Here is a 17,268-nt window from a genome sequence, read left to right as displayed (position 1 = left end):
AATGCATACTTCAAATGCTTTATTAGTAATTTATATAAATAAAAACATGCAACATAACATTTCACTTTCAGCTGTTTAGGTTTTTGTTTGTTTATTTGTTTTTGGTATACATCTGTGCAACGGCCGCCATATTGGCTCCACCTCTAGCATGAAAGCAGATTGAGCCAATATGGCTCCTTCATTAAGAGGTCTATGTACGGCCTGAAAATAAATAGTTGCATTGTGTTATTTAACTTTCAAGAAATGTCAAGTAAATAATAACCCAGAAGCACATTTAAATTCATGGTTGACAGTTGCATTAGAAGAACATGGGTATCATTCGAACTGGCAAAACCTGAGATCACCTACAACAGAGGACCCCTCCTTACATCCCAAACATGGCGGCTCTCAGAATAGGAAAAGCCGGCTTCGGTGAGTGAAATTATACGCAAATATCGGATTAGCTTCCCTTTCGTGCAAAATAATGGCGTCGCGTACTGTTTCTTGAAACGATATTTAAATCCCAACGCTGGTTTCGAGGCTCAGTGCTACCATCACTTCTATTACGTAGAAATTGGTTTCACTTTCTCCAGAAATCAATTCTCAGTACCAATTTTGCATTACTTTCTCTATCTCCCTTTTTATTGTACGTGTTTGGATTTTGACAGTTAACGCGGCTGCTGCGAATTTAGGGCTTGGGTTAGATGTTAGTGGTACGTGTGAACATATTAAGTGATTTGTCTTACATCTGTCACAATCGGGGGAAACAAGGTTATTGTATGTATTGCCCACTGTCGAGAATTTCAAGCGTATATGTAATGAGACGAGTTTCTGGTTTGAAAGTCGTCGTTTGAGGAACCTCGGAAGTCTATTCAGTTGCTTTGTGTCTATGCATTTTAACATACAAATAAAAACACGGCACTACAGTACAGGATGTGCTGCCTTCGATCTTATTGGACGAGAGCTCTTCCGAATTGGCCACGATAAGCGCGCTAATTGGTCGGGAAGGTGTCGTACGCCTCCAGGTCATGACGGACAGGTGATCAGTCCAGTTTGCAAAAAGGTGAAAGTGGTGGTCAGACACTTTCGAGTTGGGTTCTTGTTTGGTAGACTTTCGGTCAAAGTCATAACGCCAGCACAAACCCTTGCCGGTGTACTCTTACAGCTCCCTTCAAAATGTGCTTTCTTTACAGGGAGTGTTGGGCAATACAGTTAGAAGTATATCCTGTTTATTGATATTAGTTATTCGGCATAGTGTACAATTATTTTTTCTGTTCTGCACCATATAATCTAAGTCTATATATAGATGCTGATTGCCAACAATAATTTGTTGAATGCGTTTATCTTTGGTGTCTAATCAAGGTTGACAAAAGTACCATAAACCAATATACCAAACATAACAGGTGCAGTGGTAACAAAACAAACTTGAGTGATAAAATCATAGTATTAATATATTGAGGGAAATTAAACTGTGCTAAGGATTTAACAGACCGTCCTGGAGACTGGGTATTAAATGGCTTGTTCATGTTGCTCAGATATGTGTCTGTGGATGGGAATCCTAGCTGCTGTACTGCTGGCTGGCTTGTCTGTTGCTTCGGTCAGTGGAGATTCAAAAGCGGTGACAACAACTCTCACTACAAAATGGCCTTCTACCCCACTGTTGTTGGAAGCAAGGTAAGATAAACCCCTGCCACATTGTGATAATTCTTTGGGAAACAAATGGCTTTCCAACAGTGTTGTGGAAAGAAAGGAATTCCAAATACTTTTGCTCAAGAATATCATGCATTTAATTCTTGCTTTCTGAATAGGGTTACACAAAGGGTACTTAAATTTATGTAAAAGCCAGAACACACGCAAAAGGTGGGGTGTTTTTAGAGTTTGTTCAGGAGAGAAAACACGTCAGGAGGCAATCATTCTCCTTTTCTCTCTCTCCACCCCCTCACTCCAGTGAATTTTTAGCAGAAGAAAGCCAGGAGAAGTTCTGGGATTTTGTGGAAGTCAACCAAGAAATTGGAGAAAATGATCGTGGAGGTATGCTGTTATTTTTAATCATGGTCTTCAATTATTGAGGCAGATTTTAGACACTATGCTGCTTGATTAGTTTAGTAACAAAGTGAAGTAATGTGATTCATGCATTTGGGACATACAGCAACATAAGCTATAGTCTCATTCACCATTAAGTTTCTTCCTTTATTAAACAAAACACAGTATATATTTATGAGCACCTTTTACTGTATTATAATGTGACTAATTCTGTTTGAATGAGTAGTGTAAATGTGGTTAAATGTGTATTAAAATTAGTTCAGTGTTAGCAATAATGTTAAAAAGGGAGCTTTATGATACGGGCCTATATTTGACATGTTTAAAAAATACGGTTGAGACCTTACTCTATTACCATTATTTTCAGAGGGAATTTCTTGGAGCATAATTGAGAATACATTCTGACCTGGTTAAGAATTCATGATCTTCCTTGGCTGTCTGACCAATTTGGTCAAATAAACTATGTTAATATGAATACATTTAAACGTGTACTGAATTTAGGCTTCTGACAAGGACTTCTAACGGTTCTAACTATTACAATGCGTGACCTGTGGAACAGAAATAACAGAAGTAGAGTATTTTTTGCCTGTTGTAACCCCCTCATATACATAAGCTTACATTCTGCAATATCTCCCTAAAGGTTATTAATTATGTGCCTGCTGGCTAAAACCTCAATCAAAACACATTGTCAGTGCTTGGGATAATCAGTCATGTCTTCCATGCTGCTGGGGTACAGATTAAGATCAGTAAAACCATCCACAAAGCCAATAACATCCCTTGCGAGATAAAGGATCTGTTTTTGCCTAGCACTTGGGTGAGTTCTAACCGCTTGTTGCTCTGTCTGCCAGACACTGATTATTCTTACTACCACCTGATTCTGAAGAGAGCCAGCCCGCTCCTCAGCCCTCTGCAGCTCAACATGCTCAAGTTTTCTTTGTCTCTAAGAGCCTACTCTTCCACAGTGCACTCTTTCCAACAGGTGAGTACCTTCTTGCAAAAAACAAAACTGATCAGAGCTTACACATGGCAAATACGGGAGCTGGCACTACCTTAGATGGAAATATTTAAGCGTTTTTCATTACATTTTTAAAATTAGGGATTTGTATTAATTAAATTACAGCTGATTTCTGTATTACATTCTTCTGTATTTGTTTGTTTTGCAGATTGCTGTCAACGAACCCCCTCCGGCAGGTTGTAAAGCTTTCTTCAGTGTTCATGGGGAGACATCTTGCAATGCAGAGAGTTTGAAAGCCCTGTTGGAGGGGGCATTGGGGAGGTACATCACATTTTATATGAGTTAAATCTGATTAAATAAACAAATACAATTTGAAACTAAAGGAAGCAAGCTGGCAACATGTTACTTGCTTGTAGAATTAGATTTTTGGTTTACAACATATGCATATGTGCACTAATTACATCAATGCATGTTATGACATTTTATTGCTTGATTCTATTATTACAAACATGGTCAGCGGAGTATGTGTTATTGCTGCAAAAAGTAAATCGAAACGACTGATGTTTAATTACATTCTTCTTTATTCTCATTACCCAGGCCAAAGCCCTACCTGTTTAAAGGTGACCATAAGTTCCCTGTCTCTAACCCTGACACACCCATCGTCATCTTGTATGCTGAGGTGGGGAGCAAAGAGTTTCCCAAATTCCACCAGCTGCTTGTTGCCAAGGCCAACAGAGGAGAGGTCACCTACGTTTTGCGTCATTTCCTTGCAGTGAGTGTCAAGTACCAAGGCAGACCAATGTGCTGAAAAGAACACCAGTATATCCTTAGCTCTTGTGTTTGCAGTCCGAGTTTCATACCTGTCTGCTGATTGTGTGTTGTTTGTGCACCTGTTTGTCCATTGGAAATCTGCATGTTTTCAGCCTGTCCAACACCTGTTTGTAGAGACTGTGATCTCCACTAAATAAGGAAGAAGTGGAACAAGTCTTTATGACAATTTTCACTGCTTCCTTGCCACAATTTAAGATAGCCATGACACTGTGCTCCCAAGAGCTGGGATTGCAGAATGCATCCTACAGCCTGGATATAGTTGGTTTCCAATCCTGGCTATGCGATTACTGGTTGTAGATGGAAGTTCCCAGAGGACAAGGCAGTTAGTTGTCATCGGGGCAATCATTTTATCACACACCACTGGCTCCCTACTGTGTCTTGGGCACTTGCCATTTCAGATTGTTAGCAGGGAGCATCAAATAAATTTGAAACGAGTGGAGGCCTCTAGTGACCCATCTGTCTCTTCCAGCTGCGTTAAGTTCTGCTTCTAGCTATGTTGTAGGCATTCTGGCATTGCAGTGTAAAACAATAGCTTTAGACAACATACCTTGGAAGAGGTGCACTTTGTCTGATACCCCCCTGAAGAAGCACAGTGTTGTAGCAGTCAGCAGAGTTTGCTTTTCAGCAGCTGTACATTTAAAGAAATAATTAATCTTAGATAATACAAAAATAATAATCTCATGAATGTAATTTATTATTTTTCTTTTGTTTAACATATACTCTATGGCTCAAAAGTTTGGGGTCACTTAGAAATGTCCTCGTTTTCCATGAAAACATACATGAAATTAGTTTGAATAGGAAATATATCAAAATGAATAGGAAATATAGTCATTGATCAAATAGTCAATTTGTTGAGGTAAGCTGAAGAGATTTCACCCCATGCTTCCTGAAGCACATCCCACAAGTTGGATTGGCTTGATGGGCACTTCTTATGTTCCATACGGTCAAGCTGCTCCCACAACAGCTCAATGGGGTTGAGATCCGGTGACTGTGCTGGCCACTCCATTATAGACATAATACCAATCTTCCTCTGTCCAGTGTCTGTGTTCTTTTGCCCATCGTAATCTTTTCTTTTTATTGGCCAGTCTGAGAGATGGCTTTTTCTTTGCTACTCCACCTAGAAGCCCAGCATCCCGTAGTCACCTCTTCACTGTTGACGTTGAGACTGGTGTTTTGTGGGTACTATTTAATGAAGCTGCCAGTTGAGGACCTGTGAGGCATCCATTTCTCAGACTAGACACTCTAATGTATTTGTCCTCTTGCTCAGTTGTGCACCGGGGCCTCCCACTCTTTCTATTCTGGTTAGAGCCAGTTTGCGCTGTTCTGTGAAGGGAGTAGTACACAGTGTTGTACAAGATCTTCAGTTTCTTGGCAATTTCTGGCATGGAACAGCCTTCATTTCTCAGAACAAGAATAGAGTGACGAGTTTCAGAAGAAAGTTCTTTGTTTCTGGCCATTTTGAGCCATTGACAATCGAACCCACAATTGCTGATGCTCCAGATACTCAACTAGTCTAAAGAAGGCCAGTGTTATTGCTTCTTTAATCAGCACAACAGTTTTCAGCTGTGCTATCATAATTGCAAAAGGGTTTTCTAATGATAAATTAGCCTTTTAAAATGATAAACTTGGATTAGCAAACAACGTGTCAGTGGAACACAGGACTGCTGGTTGCTGATAATGGGCCTCTGTACGCCTATGTAGATATTCCATTACAAATCAGCCGTTTCCGGCTACAATTTGATGTTATTTTAATTAACCAAAAATTTGCTTTTCTTTCGAAAACAAGGAAATTTCCAGGTGCTTTTGAACGGTAGTGTATATTAGCCAAAAATGGCAGGATAGCTGATTTCATTAATGCTTTGTGTTGTAATCTGTCAGTTTAAGCTGTAGTTAAGATCCTGTTAGCAAAAAAATACAATATTCAGGAAGTAACAACGGAGAGGTTTAATCACATCTTTACAGTGAAGGAGTCCTGTTTAACTGCATTGAGGAGCAATGATCAACCTGTTAATGCAATAAACCCATCACAGGTTGTCGATATGTTGAAGACGGACCTTAATGGTCTATTTTCAAATGGCACAACTTAATGTGTCAGTTTAGCAATTAAATAGTTATTTTTCTCTTTTTCACATTATTGACTTGTTCCTCATTTTGCAGTTACTTAAAACACTAGATACACCTCAGGATTCGGTCAGGTTGAACACAGTGTACAGAATTCTAACACTGCTAGATTATAAGTAGTCTAGAGATAATTTCACTACTATTGCGCTAAGTAGTGCACCATTTTTTTTATACACACTGGTTAAAGTTTTGATGTATCAATATTGTGGAGCTGGAATAGCAAATATCCTAACAATAGAGACATTTTCTGAATTTTGCTTAATTATAAAACATATGTCTGCAATTGCATTTTCAAAACTGCCTTAAGAGGACATCTTTTGTTATCTTCCTATCATACTTTATTTGTTGTCTTACATGTTGCCTTTTGAATGTGTTTTGATTAACAGACTCCAAGTACAAGTAAAGTTTACTTGTCTGGATTTGGTGTAGAGCTGGCAATCAAAAACCAGGAGTACAAGGCCAAGGATGACACCCAAGTCCAAGGTACAGCTTGAATTTATTGCTACATTTCTACTTGGCTTGGAATTTAATCATGTGTACAGCATCTCTGTATAATTAGTTTTCACTTGCTGCTTGCTTACATTGTTTACTTAATCCATACTTCTAGTGTATATGAAACCAGTCTAGTATTTAACTCTGGGCAAAGAAGCTACATACAAACTCTCCCTTTTACACGGTAGAAACACAAAAAGAATAACTGAAGAAAAAAAACTGGTATACTGTTTAGTCTTCAATTTTCTACCCTCCAGTGACTGCAGCAATAATTGATTTCCCTCAGCGTCTGTGATACTTCTCCAAACATCCCCACTCGTTTATATAATGCCCTCAGACTGACTCTTATGTTTGTTTGTTTTTTTGCTTTGAGACTCAGTTCACTCTTCTTTGGCTTAGTCCCTTTTTTGGTTTATTTAGCTACCCATGTTTGCAACCCAACTCTTTCATATTGAACCTATGATCAATGCAGTGGACACTTTCAGTTATATAGCAATATGTGTATAAGATCTTTGCTATACAACAAGTTTCAAGTTCTAAAAACAACAAATATTTTCAGGGGCTGAAGTCAATGCTACAGTGATTGGAGAAAATGACCCAGTTGATGAAGTTCAGGGATTTCTCTTTGGAAAACTGAAGTAAGTGCTCTTAATAAAGGCAATAACATTTTAAATACATCCCGTAAGTATCTACAAAGGGCACATCTGTCACCATTTTGATAACTTTATTTAAAGGATATGTAGTAGACATGCCAATTAACCAATCTGTTGAACCTGTTTGTTTCCAAATGAAAGAATACCTGTATTTGAAAAGAGCTGCAAGTGGAAGTAAAGCTCACTGCAGCGAGATCCTCGTTTTCCACCTCCCTCAGGAAGTGAGCTGGTCTTCTCTTTCTCTCCCATGCAGGACACTGTATCCAGAGCTTCAGGAACAACTGAAGGAGTTGCGCAAACACCTTGTGGAAAGCACCAATGAGATGGCCCCCCTAAAGGTGTGGCAGCTACAAGGTGAGATAAAAATAGGAAGAGTGTATTTTGGTTTGATCACGTGTATGTCTGAGATTGGGGACTTGCTCTCAGAGACAGTTTGAATTACAGTATTTATTAGAAGATAATCTAATTTATTGATTTGATTTGCCCATTAGAATTAAAATGAGGTTTCAGTCTATATCATGATTTGATCGTCATCTGAATTGAGGTAACTGTCTCCATCCATTTCTTTGGAATTTAAGTTGAGTTCTGTGACTAATGTAATTTTTGTAAGATACAGACGTGCTCAAATTTGTTGGTACCCCTCCACAAAAAACGAAGACTGCACAATTTCCTTGGCATCCACCATGGTTTATTCCATATTTAATCAGGGTTCGTACGGGTGCTTGAAATCCTTGAAAATGGTTGAATTTTAAGGTGGTATTTTCAAGGTTGTGAAAGTGCTTGAATTTTGAATAAAGTGCTTGAATGTGCTGGAATTTTCTGAATATATATTTTTTTAAATTTGCTAATCACTGTCATAATAAATCGGCAATCTGATTAATTAATTGACTTCTGGATATAACTACAGTGGTTGGAGAGCCAGTTGATTGCTTTATGCCGCGGCCAGTATGACTCCTGTTGGATGTGCCGGTGTGTTTGACTCGCTGCAAGTGTGAGCCGCTGAGACGGCATCAGCGCCCAGTGTGAAAATGTGCCTCAAAGCTGCCGTTTTAAAGAGGTGGCTCGATAAAATTGAATATACACTAGGGTTAAAACAAGGTCCACATTTGCGGACAGCATTGTAAGGTTTGCAAGACAAATATTCAAGTTTTCACTATGGGAGTCTGTGCTGTCGAGTTATGCCAAAGGTAAACGGCAGGGAATTTTCCGTAATTTCAAGTCGTGAATGGCTACTGTAGTCATGTGTTTGATGGTTTGCTGACAATTCCTCTTTCTGTGCGCAGTCATGTATGTACACATCAGCGTCATGTGTGAGCGCCCGCACTGTCGAGAGTAATTTTTCTTAAGTTGCTTAACTTTTCTGTGTTTTTTAAGCCTTAAAAAATTGTGTATAGGTTTTCTACAAGTATATACATTTTGTAATTATGTAAATTAGACAAAATAAACATATAAAAGTACTAGAATACGACAGAATAATCCTTTATTTTTCAGACATGCACAGCAATAAGCACAAACGCGGAATAAGAGACGGAATAATAAGAATAACTGTTGCATATGTGTATTCAATTGATCATTGTACACGAAATGAGTCAATAAACATTGGTTTAATTAGAATTAAATGACTAGAAAGTTAGATCGATAGAATATGCTTTTTCAGACTAGCAAATCAATAAGCATACCGGTAGAATAACTGCAACACAACGAGACTGATACATTCGCAGGGGAGGAGTGTCATTCAGCACTGGCACAAGCAAAAACAAACTAAACAGTTTCTATAATTAGGTCATAACCTAGCAACAACAAAATAATTTGTCCAGTACAAGGTATTTACTAATATATATATATATATATATATATATATATATATATAGCGAGGTGCTGGAAAAGCTTTGACCGTGCACCTTGAAAGTACTTGAAAAGTGCTTGAATTAGACTTTTGAAAAGCTGTACGAACCCTGTTAATAGAAATCAGACTTTGCTTTTGATTTTGTTTTTCAACATAATATTGTAAATAATAAAACAAATGAAAATGGCATGGACAAAAATGATCAGACCCTCAACCTAATATTTTGTTGCACCTTTAGAGGCAATCAAACGTTTTCTGTAGCTCTCAGTGAGACTTCTGCACCTGTTAACAGGTAGTTTGGCCCACTCTTCCTGAGCAAACTGCTCTAGCTCTCTCAGGTTTGATGGGTGCCTTCTCTAGACTGCAAGTTTCAGCTCTTTCCATAGATGTTTGATAGGATTCACATCAGGACTCATAGAAGGCCAGTTCAGAACAGTCCAATGTTTTGTTCTTATTTGACATTCTCCCTGAAGGTTTGTGGCTTGTCAATATGCATTTTAGCAAATTCCAGTTGGCTTTATTATGTCTTTCAAAAGTGCAGTCCTCCTGGGTCTTCTTCCATGGAGGTCACTTTCATTCAAAAAGCGATGGATGGTGCGATCAAAAACTGACGTACCTTCACCTTGGAGTTCAGCTTGCATCTCTTTGGCAGTGATACTTGGTTCTTTTTCTGCCATTCACACTATCCTTCTGTTCAATCTGGGGTCGATTTTCCTCTTGGGCCACACACAGGGAGGTTGGCTACAGTTCCATGGACCTTGAACTTCTTAATAATATTTGCAACTGTTGTCACAGGAACATCAAGCTGCTTGGAGATGGTCTTGTAGCCTTTACCTTTACCAAGCTTGTCTATTATTTTCTTTCTGATCTCCTCAGACAACTCTCTCCTTTGCTTTCTCTGGTCCATGTTCTGTGTGGTGCACACAATGATACCAAATGGCACAGTGACTACTTTCCTCCATTTAAATAGGCTGAATGACTGATTACAAGATTGGAGATGTGTTATACTAATTAAAGAAACAAATTAGTTTGGAATATCACTATAATCTATTTGTTATCTTTGCTAAGAGGTACCAATAAATGTGTCCAGGCCATTTTAGAATATCTTTGTAGAATGAGCAGTAATTCATGTATTTTCACAGCATCTTTGCTTTACTCTATGCATTAACATATGAACATAACATGGTATCATAATTCAAGGCAAAAATGCATCTAGTTCTGTGTGCTTATGTCTTAGCAAGGACTAGAGAGTTTTATACCTGTAGTCCTCCCATCACATCCCATTTATGTGGACAATATTTTCCTTGTCTGCATTGTGACAATATTGTAGCCTGGAGAAACACCACAGCTCTCCTTAGGATTTGTGTTGCAGTTATTTTCGATCGACCATGATTCAGTTTGCTTTGACTTACGGATGCATCTAGTTCTCTTTCGGCCTGATGAGTATTCCCTTGCTTTTAATTATCTTCGGCAGTCTTTTGTTTGTGATGGGGGGGTGTTAGACTGAGCTGGGCCCGAGATCGGCATAACATTTATTATAAACACACCAATTAACATAATTTCTTTAGTGGCTCAGCTGAGATTGATTTTAATGAAACGCCTTTGGTATCTGGTGGTTTGTTTTGGGATTGATCTCCCTAACGAGGCGGCATCATGATTTATCTGTGTTTGTAATGCCTTTTCCGATGCTTCCTCTGCTCAGACCTCAGTTTCCAGACGGCTGCCCGCATCTTGGCTGCCCCTTCTGTCGATGCCCTTACAGCAATGAGGGACTTGAGCCAGAACTTCCCCACCAAGGCCAGGTAACTCAAGCTAAGCTCTGCTGAACCAAGTCTTTATTTGGAGTGGAATGGCTGAATGTATCCATTGTTATCTCTCTCTTTAGTTTCCCTGCATTACCTCAAATGCAAAGAAACCTTTCACTGTTCACTGTTCACTGTTCACTGTTCACTGTTCTAACATTGATACCTCATCTTCAGCACACTACCAGCCCAATTTTGAAACGGGGCAGAAGAAGAAGTTGCAAAGCCATGTAAAAATAAATAAATAAAAATAATGTGGGTCACTTCATTCATTAAATTCAAACGGTTCATGTTAAATATTTCGTGCCTCATCTTTCTGCACCTTTTAAAATATCATTAATCAAAAATCACTTTGTGACCAACCGCATTCAACAAAACAATAGCTGTGTGCTTTTCAGGTTTAAATTGCAGTGATCGCAATTATTATTTTTTTCTTTACACTATATTTACAAGTGGATTTGTAAAATGAATGAGATTACATCAAACCTTGATAACCCATTCTATGCATTTAAAAAACATACCCCCCCTCCCCTCTCTACAGGGATGCTAGTTTTCATTTTGCGCTAACCTTTGTTTACAAGCTTTAGCCTACAAAACATTCCGCAGTGACCGCACAGTGTCATTCCCTGTCACTTCCACATTGGCACCCTCAGTTTAATTTCCATTTATGTGCTCAGAAGGGAATTCAGCCTGCAAGGTTATAAAAGCCTGCTCATTACACCGAGAGACTCTGGAGGGTCTGTAAAGCTGATGCAACACTATAACCCGAGTGTTGTGCAAAAGAAAAGAAAGAGTGAAAAGTCCTTGGATACAGAGCAGGTTGCAACTTAAGAGCACTGTCATTGAACATTCAGAACAATTACTGATTTCATTTATTTGAATGCAGAAACACTTGCATTTCCTAACAAACTTTCATACTAATTATATATTGTTCATGTGTTGTTGATCAGTGCATACATTTAATGTCTTAGTCTTGAACATCCTGTCTTCACTTATTATACCCGCAGGTTTGGTACTAGCATTGATAAACAGGCTGCTTTTAATAAGTGGTGGGGGGCTACAGACAAGTGCAAGTGTGGGTTACAAAGGGGACAGTATAAAAAGGCCCAACTGTACCTTATTAGAACATGATGAACACATGTGGAAGCAGTTTACTGTAGTAGTTAAGAATGGCTTTTTAAATGTACCTGAGTCAAGTACAAAAGCTCTGTAATATGTTTTACACAGATGCAACAGCCATAATTGTCTCCAGCTCCAAAATGAGCAAGAAACTTTACTCAGATAGGCAGTCTTCCCTTTCACCCATGGTGAGAGTGGATTCTGAATAGCAATGGATTTATATAGCTGTTGGAAGGGAGAGGACGAACGTGTCCCACAGCATTTCTCATGATTAAATAAAATATGCTAATCACACATCTTGGCAGAATGTCGTAATCGTATATAATCTTAAAGAACAGACACTGACAACGCATGGAAAAAACACACCATCAGCCTTTTTTTCTCTAATAACTGACATGAGGTAGCCAAAGCTATATTTGTTCTATGAATATAAACGAATGTGTAAATAAAACCATCACAGAAACACTTACACACACATGATTTATTCATGACCCCCGCAGTTATGGTGAAAAGTCTGACTAATTTGAGGGTTGTTTGATAGATGCAATGACAAAAATGACAAGCAGTAGTGCATCTGTTGATCGATAGACAACCTGGCATGCAATTTAATTTATAAATAATGACAGGTTGATTGCAAAATGTGTGTTTATTTTATATCTGTATGCCAAACACTGCAGAAACATCAGAATGATTATATATCACAATGATTATACATAACAATTGAATAACTATACAACTAAATGGAAATCTTAGTCGTCGTCCCCCTCCCCAGATACAACTTTAATAAGCAGTTTCAGATTTCCTAACTTGAAACCCATTTAAGCTGTAAGCTAGTGGCTCATGGAGAATATAATTGCAAAACTGCAGCAATAAAAGCTAAATGCGTTTAATTAACACAGTCTGAAAAATTACCTGTCAGCAGCTATGATGATTATGATTATGCTTCAGTTAGTTCCATCACAGTGGGGACAGAGACGGAATTCAATGCAATCTTCCATTTTGTTCTTGAAGGGAAGTGAATAACTTAATTGCATCTGCCCCCTAATTTTTCATTGCTGCCATTCTGTTAATGCAAGTTGAACTTGTTCATTTATGATTTTTTTTTTCCCTCTCTTACCCTTAGATCCATTACAAGAACTGTGGTGAATTCTGAAATCCGTAAGGAAATAGAGGAGAACCAGAAAGTAAGTTCCAGGGCATTGGGCGCACAAGTGTGTTGTCATACTTTGATTTTGAAAGCAGCTCTCCTTATGCTATGTTGGCAAGTGTGATGTATGAGAGTCAAATGGCATGTTTTGTCTAAATGAAATGCATAATTGCAGCATGGTATGTTATTAGGAGAAGTTACACATACATGTTTTGCAGCAGTCTTATTGTTGAAGCAAAAGTAACTTCAACTTTATCCATAGTTTTTTTTCTGTAAAGTTTTTTTTTTTCTTTTTTCCTCAATCTTTCTTGCTTTCTTTCAATAATTGAAACGATGAAAAGTTATCTATTTGCATTGGAACTTAATGGCATAATTACCACAGCTGTGATTTATTTTGTTTCTCTGTCATCTTTTCAGTTATTGTTTTTAGTTATTGATTGAAGCAATTTTGCTGCGGTTTAATGAGAAGCAGTAATGTGTCACTTTTTCATTCCATTGGCTGTAATTGCACAAATTCGCACTCTTCTGTCATGACAAATAGCTTTAAAATGATTCATCTTCCTGGTACACGTTGATCTGCGTACTAATTAGTAAAAGTATTAATGAAAATCGGTTAAAAGTTTCAGGTTGTAAAGGAAAGAAATATATTATACATGTTGCATTTTTGAATTAATCCTACAATAGTAATTGTGAAATAAATCAAGAAATGTTTATTTCTTTAGTTTTTCTTTTTTAGTTCTAATAATTCTTAAGGGAAATTTAAAGTGCTTTTTTGCATTTGTGTTGAAATCATTGTTGCTCATTCCTGGCGAGGTACTGAACCATGGAAATTATTTCAACCATGGACCCTGCATCTTGCTGGGCACAATGGAGTGATTTACTATCTTGTAATTTGAAGCTTCCTGAAATTATGCTTTCAATGTGAACACTCATGCTTGCAGATTTTTCAGTTTCTGCTTGTTAGTTTTATGGGGGCCACACTACAGAAATTAAGCAAACCGTTGACCCATCTGTTTGTTTACAGCACAGCAGTCGACCTATTTAAAGAACTATTTTGTGAAAAACAGAAACTGTGGAGCAATTTAATTAGGTAACCATAGAAATGGGACTACAGGGAACTCGTTTCAATTGACAGAGAACGTACATGCCTGAAGGTGTGTCAATGAGACCACTGGTTGTGTCAGGCTTGCTACACAGCTGTGTGAAACTGTTTAGTGTTCAAGAGGGTAGTATGGTGTAAGGTGACATGTTGTACATAAACCTGAAGACTCTTGACCCCAGGCATGACTATTGAGGAGCCAGCAGCAGTAACTCACATTGATCAACATTCATTGTTTTACAGTTCTTCAAAGGAACCTTAGGTCTCCAAGCTGGTGACTCTGCACTCTTCATCAATGGCCTACACATCGACCTTGACATGCAAGACATCTTTAGGTAGGGCAAGACAGGACTCTGCAGCTTTGGAAGGCTGTACATCTGTGTGAGCTGTAGATAACCTGTCTGTCTTCTGTCCTTCTGCCAGTGTGTTTGATGTGCTGCGCAACGAGGCTCGGGTAATGGAGGGTCTTCGCAGCTTGCTGATAGAGACTCCATTCATTCACGACATCCTGAAGCTCAACGTGCAACCCTCCGACTCTGACTACGCTGTGGATATCAGAAACCCCGCCATATCTGTGAGTGTGCTTGAGAGCCATGGGCTTTGATTGCGCACAGATTGCTCTAGCTCAGATCAATGGACAGTCAGGCACTCTTCTTCTGATGCCGATTAAAATGCCATTATAAAAGGATAGGTTACTGTGAGGTCAATAAATTCAGCTCACGTGCCTACCTTTAATAATTGATTGACAGGTGCACAGAAAAATTCTGTGATATTTTCTAGTTGTCTCAGTGAGCTGCCCACCAGAAGTTCACAGTGTTGAACTCATTGACAGTCAGTAGATTAAGAGATGGAAATTCAGCAACAACGGGAAGGTTAGGTTCATTCCCTAGAGAAAGACACATAAAATTACTGAACGAGTACCTGTTATATCGAATGTGAAGTGACTAAATGGCTGGCTGCTCAGTTCTGCATGAAATCTGAACTGTTACTTAAAATGCCCTTGCAAGTATGCTGCCACTGAGATTAAAATTGGGTATTGGGTTTTATTTCTTGCAGTGGATCAATAACCTTGAGACAGACAGCAGGTACAATTCATGGCCCTCCAGTGTGCAGGAACTTCTGCGGCCTACTTTCCCCGGCGTTATCAGGCAGATCCGGAAGAATTTCCATAACTTTGTAAGTACAGAGCTTTGTCTCATTTCAAAACACTGGACATCTTATGTCATATCTTATTTCATATAAAATTAAAAAAATTTTAAGAGGTTCAAAAGTAATTTGTCTTTTTGATGCAGTTGAATTGTTTTGTTCTGTAGTCTTGAAAAGCACCATTTTATTTATCACTCAGAGAATATCTCCTGTTCTCCTCATTTCTGCTTTGCCACGGTTTGAAAAAATACAGAACAACATTGCAGTTTTTTCTTTTATATAGTTTTCCAGTACTGTCTCACCTCATTACTGCAAAATGGGATTTGATGCGGTTTGAATGAAAGGTGTATCTGTGTAGTCTTCAGAGACAGACAGGTCAATAAGCACACAAAGGATATACAGCTATTCACTCTACCTTTACTTAATTATTTTCCCTAAAGGGATTTCTAAGGCCAGTATGATGTCTTTACATTCCGGTGGGCTTTTTCAATTTATATTGTAATAATTATTATGAAATCATCCAGAGAAAAATGTATCATATTGTCCATTCCCTCATAACACACTCTACCAACTCTACCAACCATCTGATGTAAAAAGGGCAAAAATGGAAGTATCTTAGAAAGCAAACACAATGTGGCAAATATACTAAATGAGTATTTTACAGAGGTTTTTACAAAAGAAAAAACAGATAACACGCCACAGATTAACAACCAGTCCAGTCAAACCCTAAGAGAGATCGGGATAAATGAGGAGGAGGTACTAAAGGGATTAGCAGAATTAAAAACAAACAAATCACTTGTGCCAGATGGTATATTTCCAACAGTACTTAAAGAAATTAGGGAAATTATTTATAGGCCGATAATTAAAATGTTCCAAAAGACACTTAGGACAGGGGATGTACCAAATGATTGGAAAACTGATAATAAAATTGCGAGATGCTGCTATCCTGGGTCTCAACACCAGGATGGACCAGATCTGTGCCCTACTGGCTGTGCAGGTGGCACAAGCGCCCTCCCCCTCCTCCTCCTCCTACACCACCTGTCATTCAGGCAGTGTCTATGGAGTCTATGGAGAGCCTGGCTGTCCACTCTGCGGAGGAGGACAGTCAGCAGGCGACCTGGGGAGATGATGTCATCTCCCTCAGCCCTTATGGGGGTCTGATCTGGAAGCGGATCTGGGAGAGGATGTGGGAGTGAGGGACCCGTTGCAGTGTGTGGCGCTTCACGTCGAAATCACCGCTCTCTTGGAGAAACGCGCAATCCGCGAAGTGCCCCCTCCGGGGCAGCACGAAGGATTTTATTCCCCATATTTCCTTGTGCCCAAGAAAGATGGCAGTTTCCGCCCCATCTTGGATCTGAGGTACCTGAATCGCCGCCTCAAGGTGTTGCGTTTCAAGATGCTCACCCTGCGTGCCATGTCTCAGGCTATCAAGCCTGGAGACTGGTTCACCTTGGTGGATTTGAAAGATGCTTACTTTCACATCCCCATCATGCAGGCACAGGAAGTTTCAGGGAGTTCACTGTTCTCCCATTCGCCCTTTCTCTGGCCCCTCGCACTTTCTCCAAGTGCATGGACGCAGTGCTGGCCCCCTTGCATTGCCAGGGGGTCCGCGTCCTCAATTATCTAGACGACTGGCTGGTCTGTTCGAACTCCAGGGAGCAGGTTCAGAGCCACACGAGCCTGATCCTCGACCGCCTTTCCGAGTTGCGCCTTCGGTTCAACAGAGAGAAGAGCTGTCTTTTGCCAACTCAGCAGGCGCAGTTCCTCGGACTGCACCTCGATTCCATTGCCATACTGTCTACGCTGGTGCCAGAGAGAGTTGCCTCCATACGTGTGTGTCTCTCCCTCTTCCGGTTGAGAGCCCACGTCAGGGTGTTCTTTTGCCAGAGGGTACTGGACCTTCTAGCAGCTGCGTCCCAAACCCTCCCCCTCGGCCTCCTTCATCTAAGGCCTCTGCAGTGGTGTTTCAGATCCCATGGGATGCATCCTCGCTGCGACAGAGCATGTCGAGTGACAATCACTCAAGCATGCTGGAAGG

General features: G+C 39.5%; 1 protein-coding gene across 1 annotated transcript in view; it reads left to right on the top strand.

Annotated features, from left to right (window-relative positions):
• Nucleotides 1–363: 363 nt before the first annotated feature.
• uggt1 (UDP-glucose glycoprotein glucosyltransferase 1) overlaps nt 364–17,268 on the top strand; it is a 42,719-nt gene continuing 25,814 nt past the window's right edge. Inside the window, exons 1-14 of the mRNA XM_066708979.1 lie at nt 364–411; nt 1,515–1,653; nt 1,928–2,010; nt 2,868–2,998; nt 3,183–3,295; nt 3,572–3,746; nt 6,313–6,409; nt 6,978–7,056; nt 7,325–7,425; nt 10,620–10,719; nt 12,962–13,022; nt 14,328–14,419; nt 14,508–14,658; nt 15,141–15,260. Of these exons, the coding sequence (XP_066565076.1) occupies nt 378–411; nt 1,515–1,653; nt 1,928–2,010; nt 2,868–2,998; nt 3,183–3,295; nt 3,572–3,746; nt 6,313–6,409; nt 6,978–7,056; nt 7,325–7,425; nt 10,620–10,719; nt 12,962–13,022; nt 14,328–14,419; nt 14,508–14,658; nt 15,141–15,260 (1,476 nt within the window). The 5' untranslated portion in view covers nt 364–377. The remainder of the gene's footprint in view (nt 412–1,514; nt 1,654–1,927; nt 2,011–2,867; nt 2,999–3,182; nt 3,296–3,571; nt 3,747–6,312; nt 6,410–6,977; nt 7,057–7,324; nt 7,426–10,619; nt 10,720–12,961; nt 13,023–14,327; nt 14,420–14,507; nt 14,659–15,140; nt 15,261–17,268) is intronic.

This window comes from Amia ocellicauda, chromosome 7 (genome assembly GCF_036373705.1).
Source record: "Amia ocellicauda isolate fAmiCal2 chromosome 7, fAmiCal2.hap1, whole genome shotgun sequence".
In the NCBI taxonomy this organism is placed as follows: Eukaryota; Metazoa; Chordata; class Actinopteri; order Amiiformes; family Amiidae; genus Amia; species Amia ocellicauda.
This window is presented reverse-complemented; position numbering and strand designations above follow the sequence as displayed.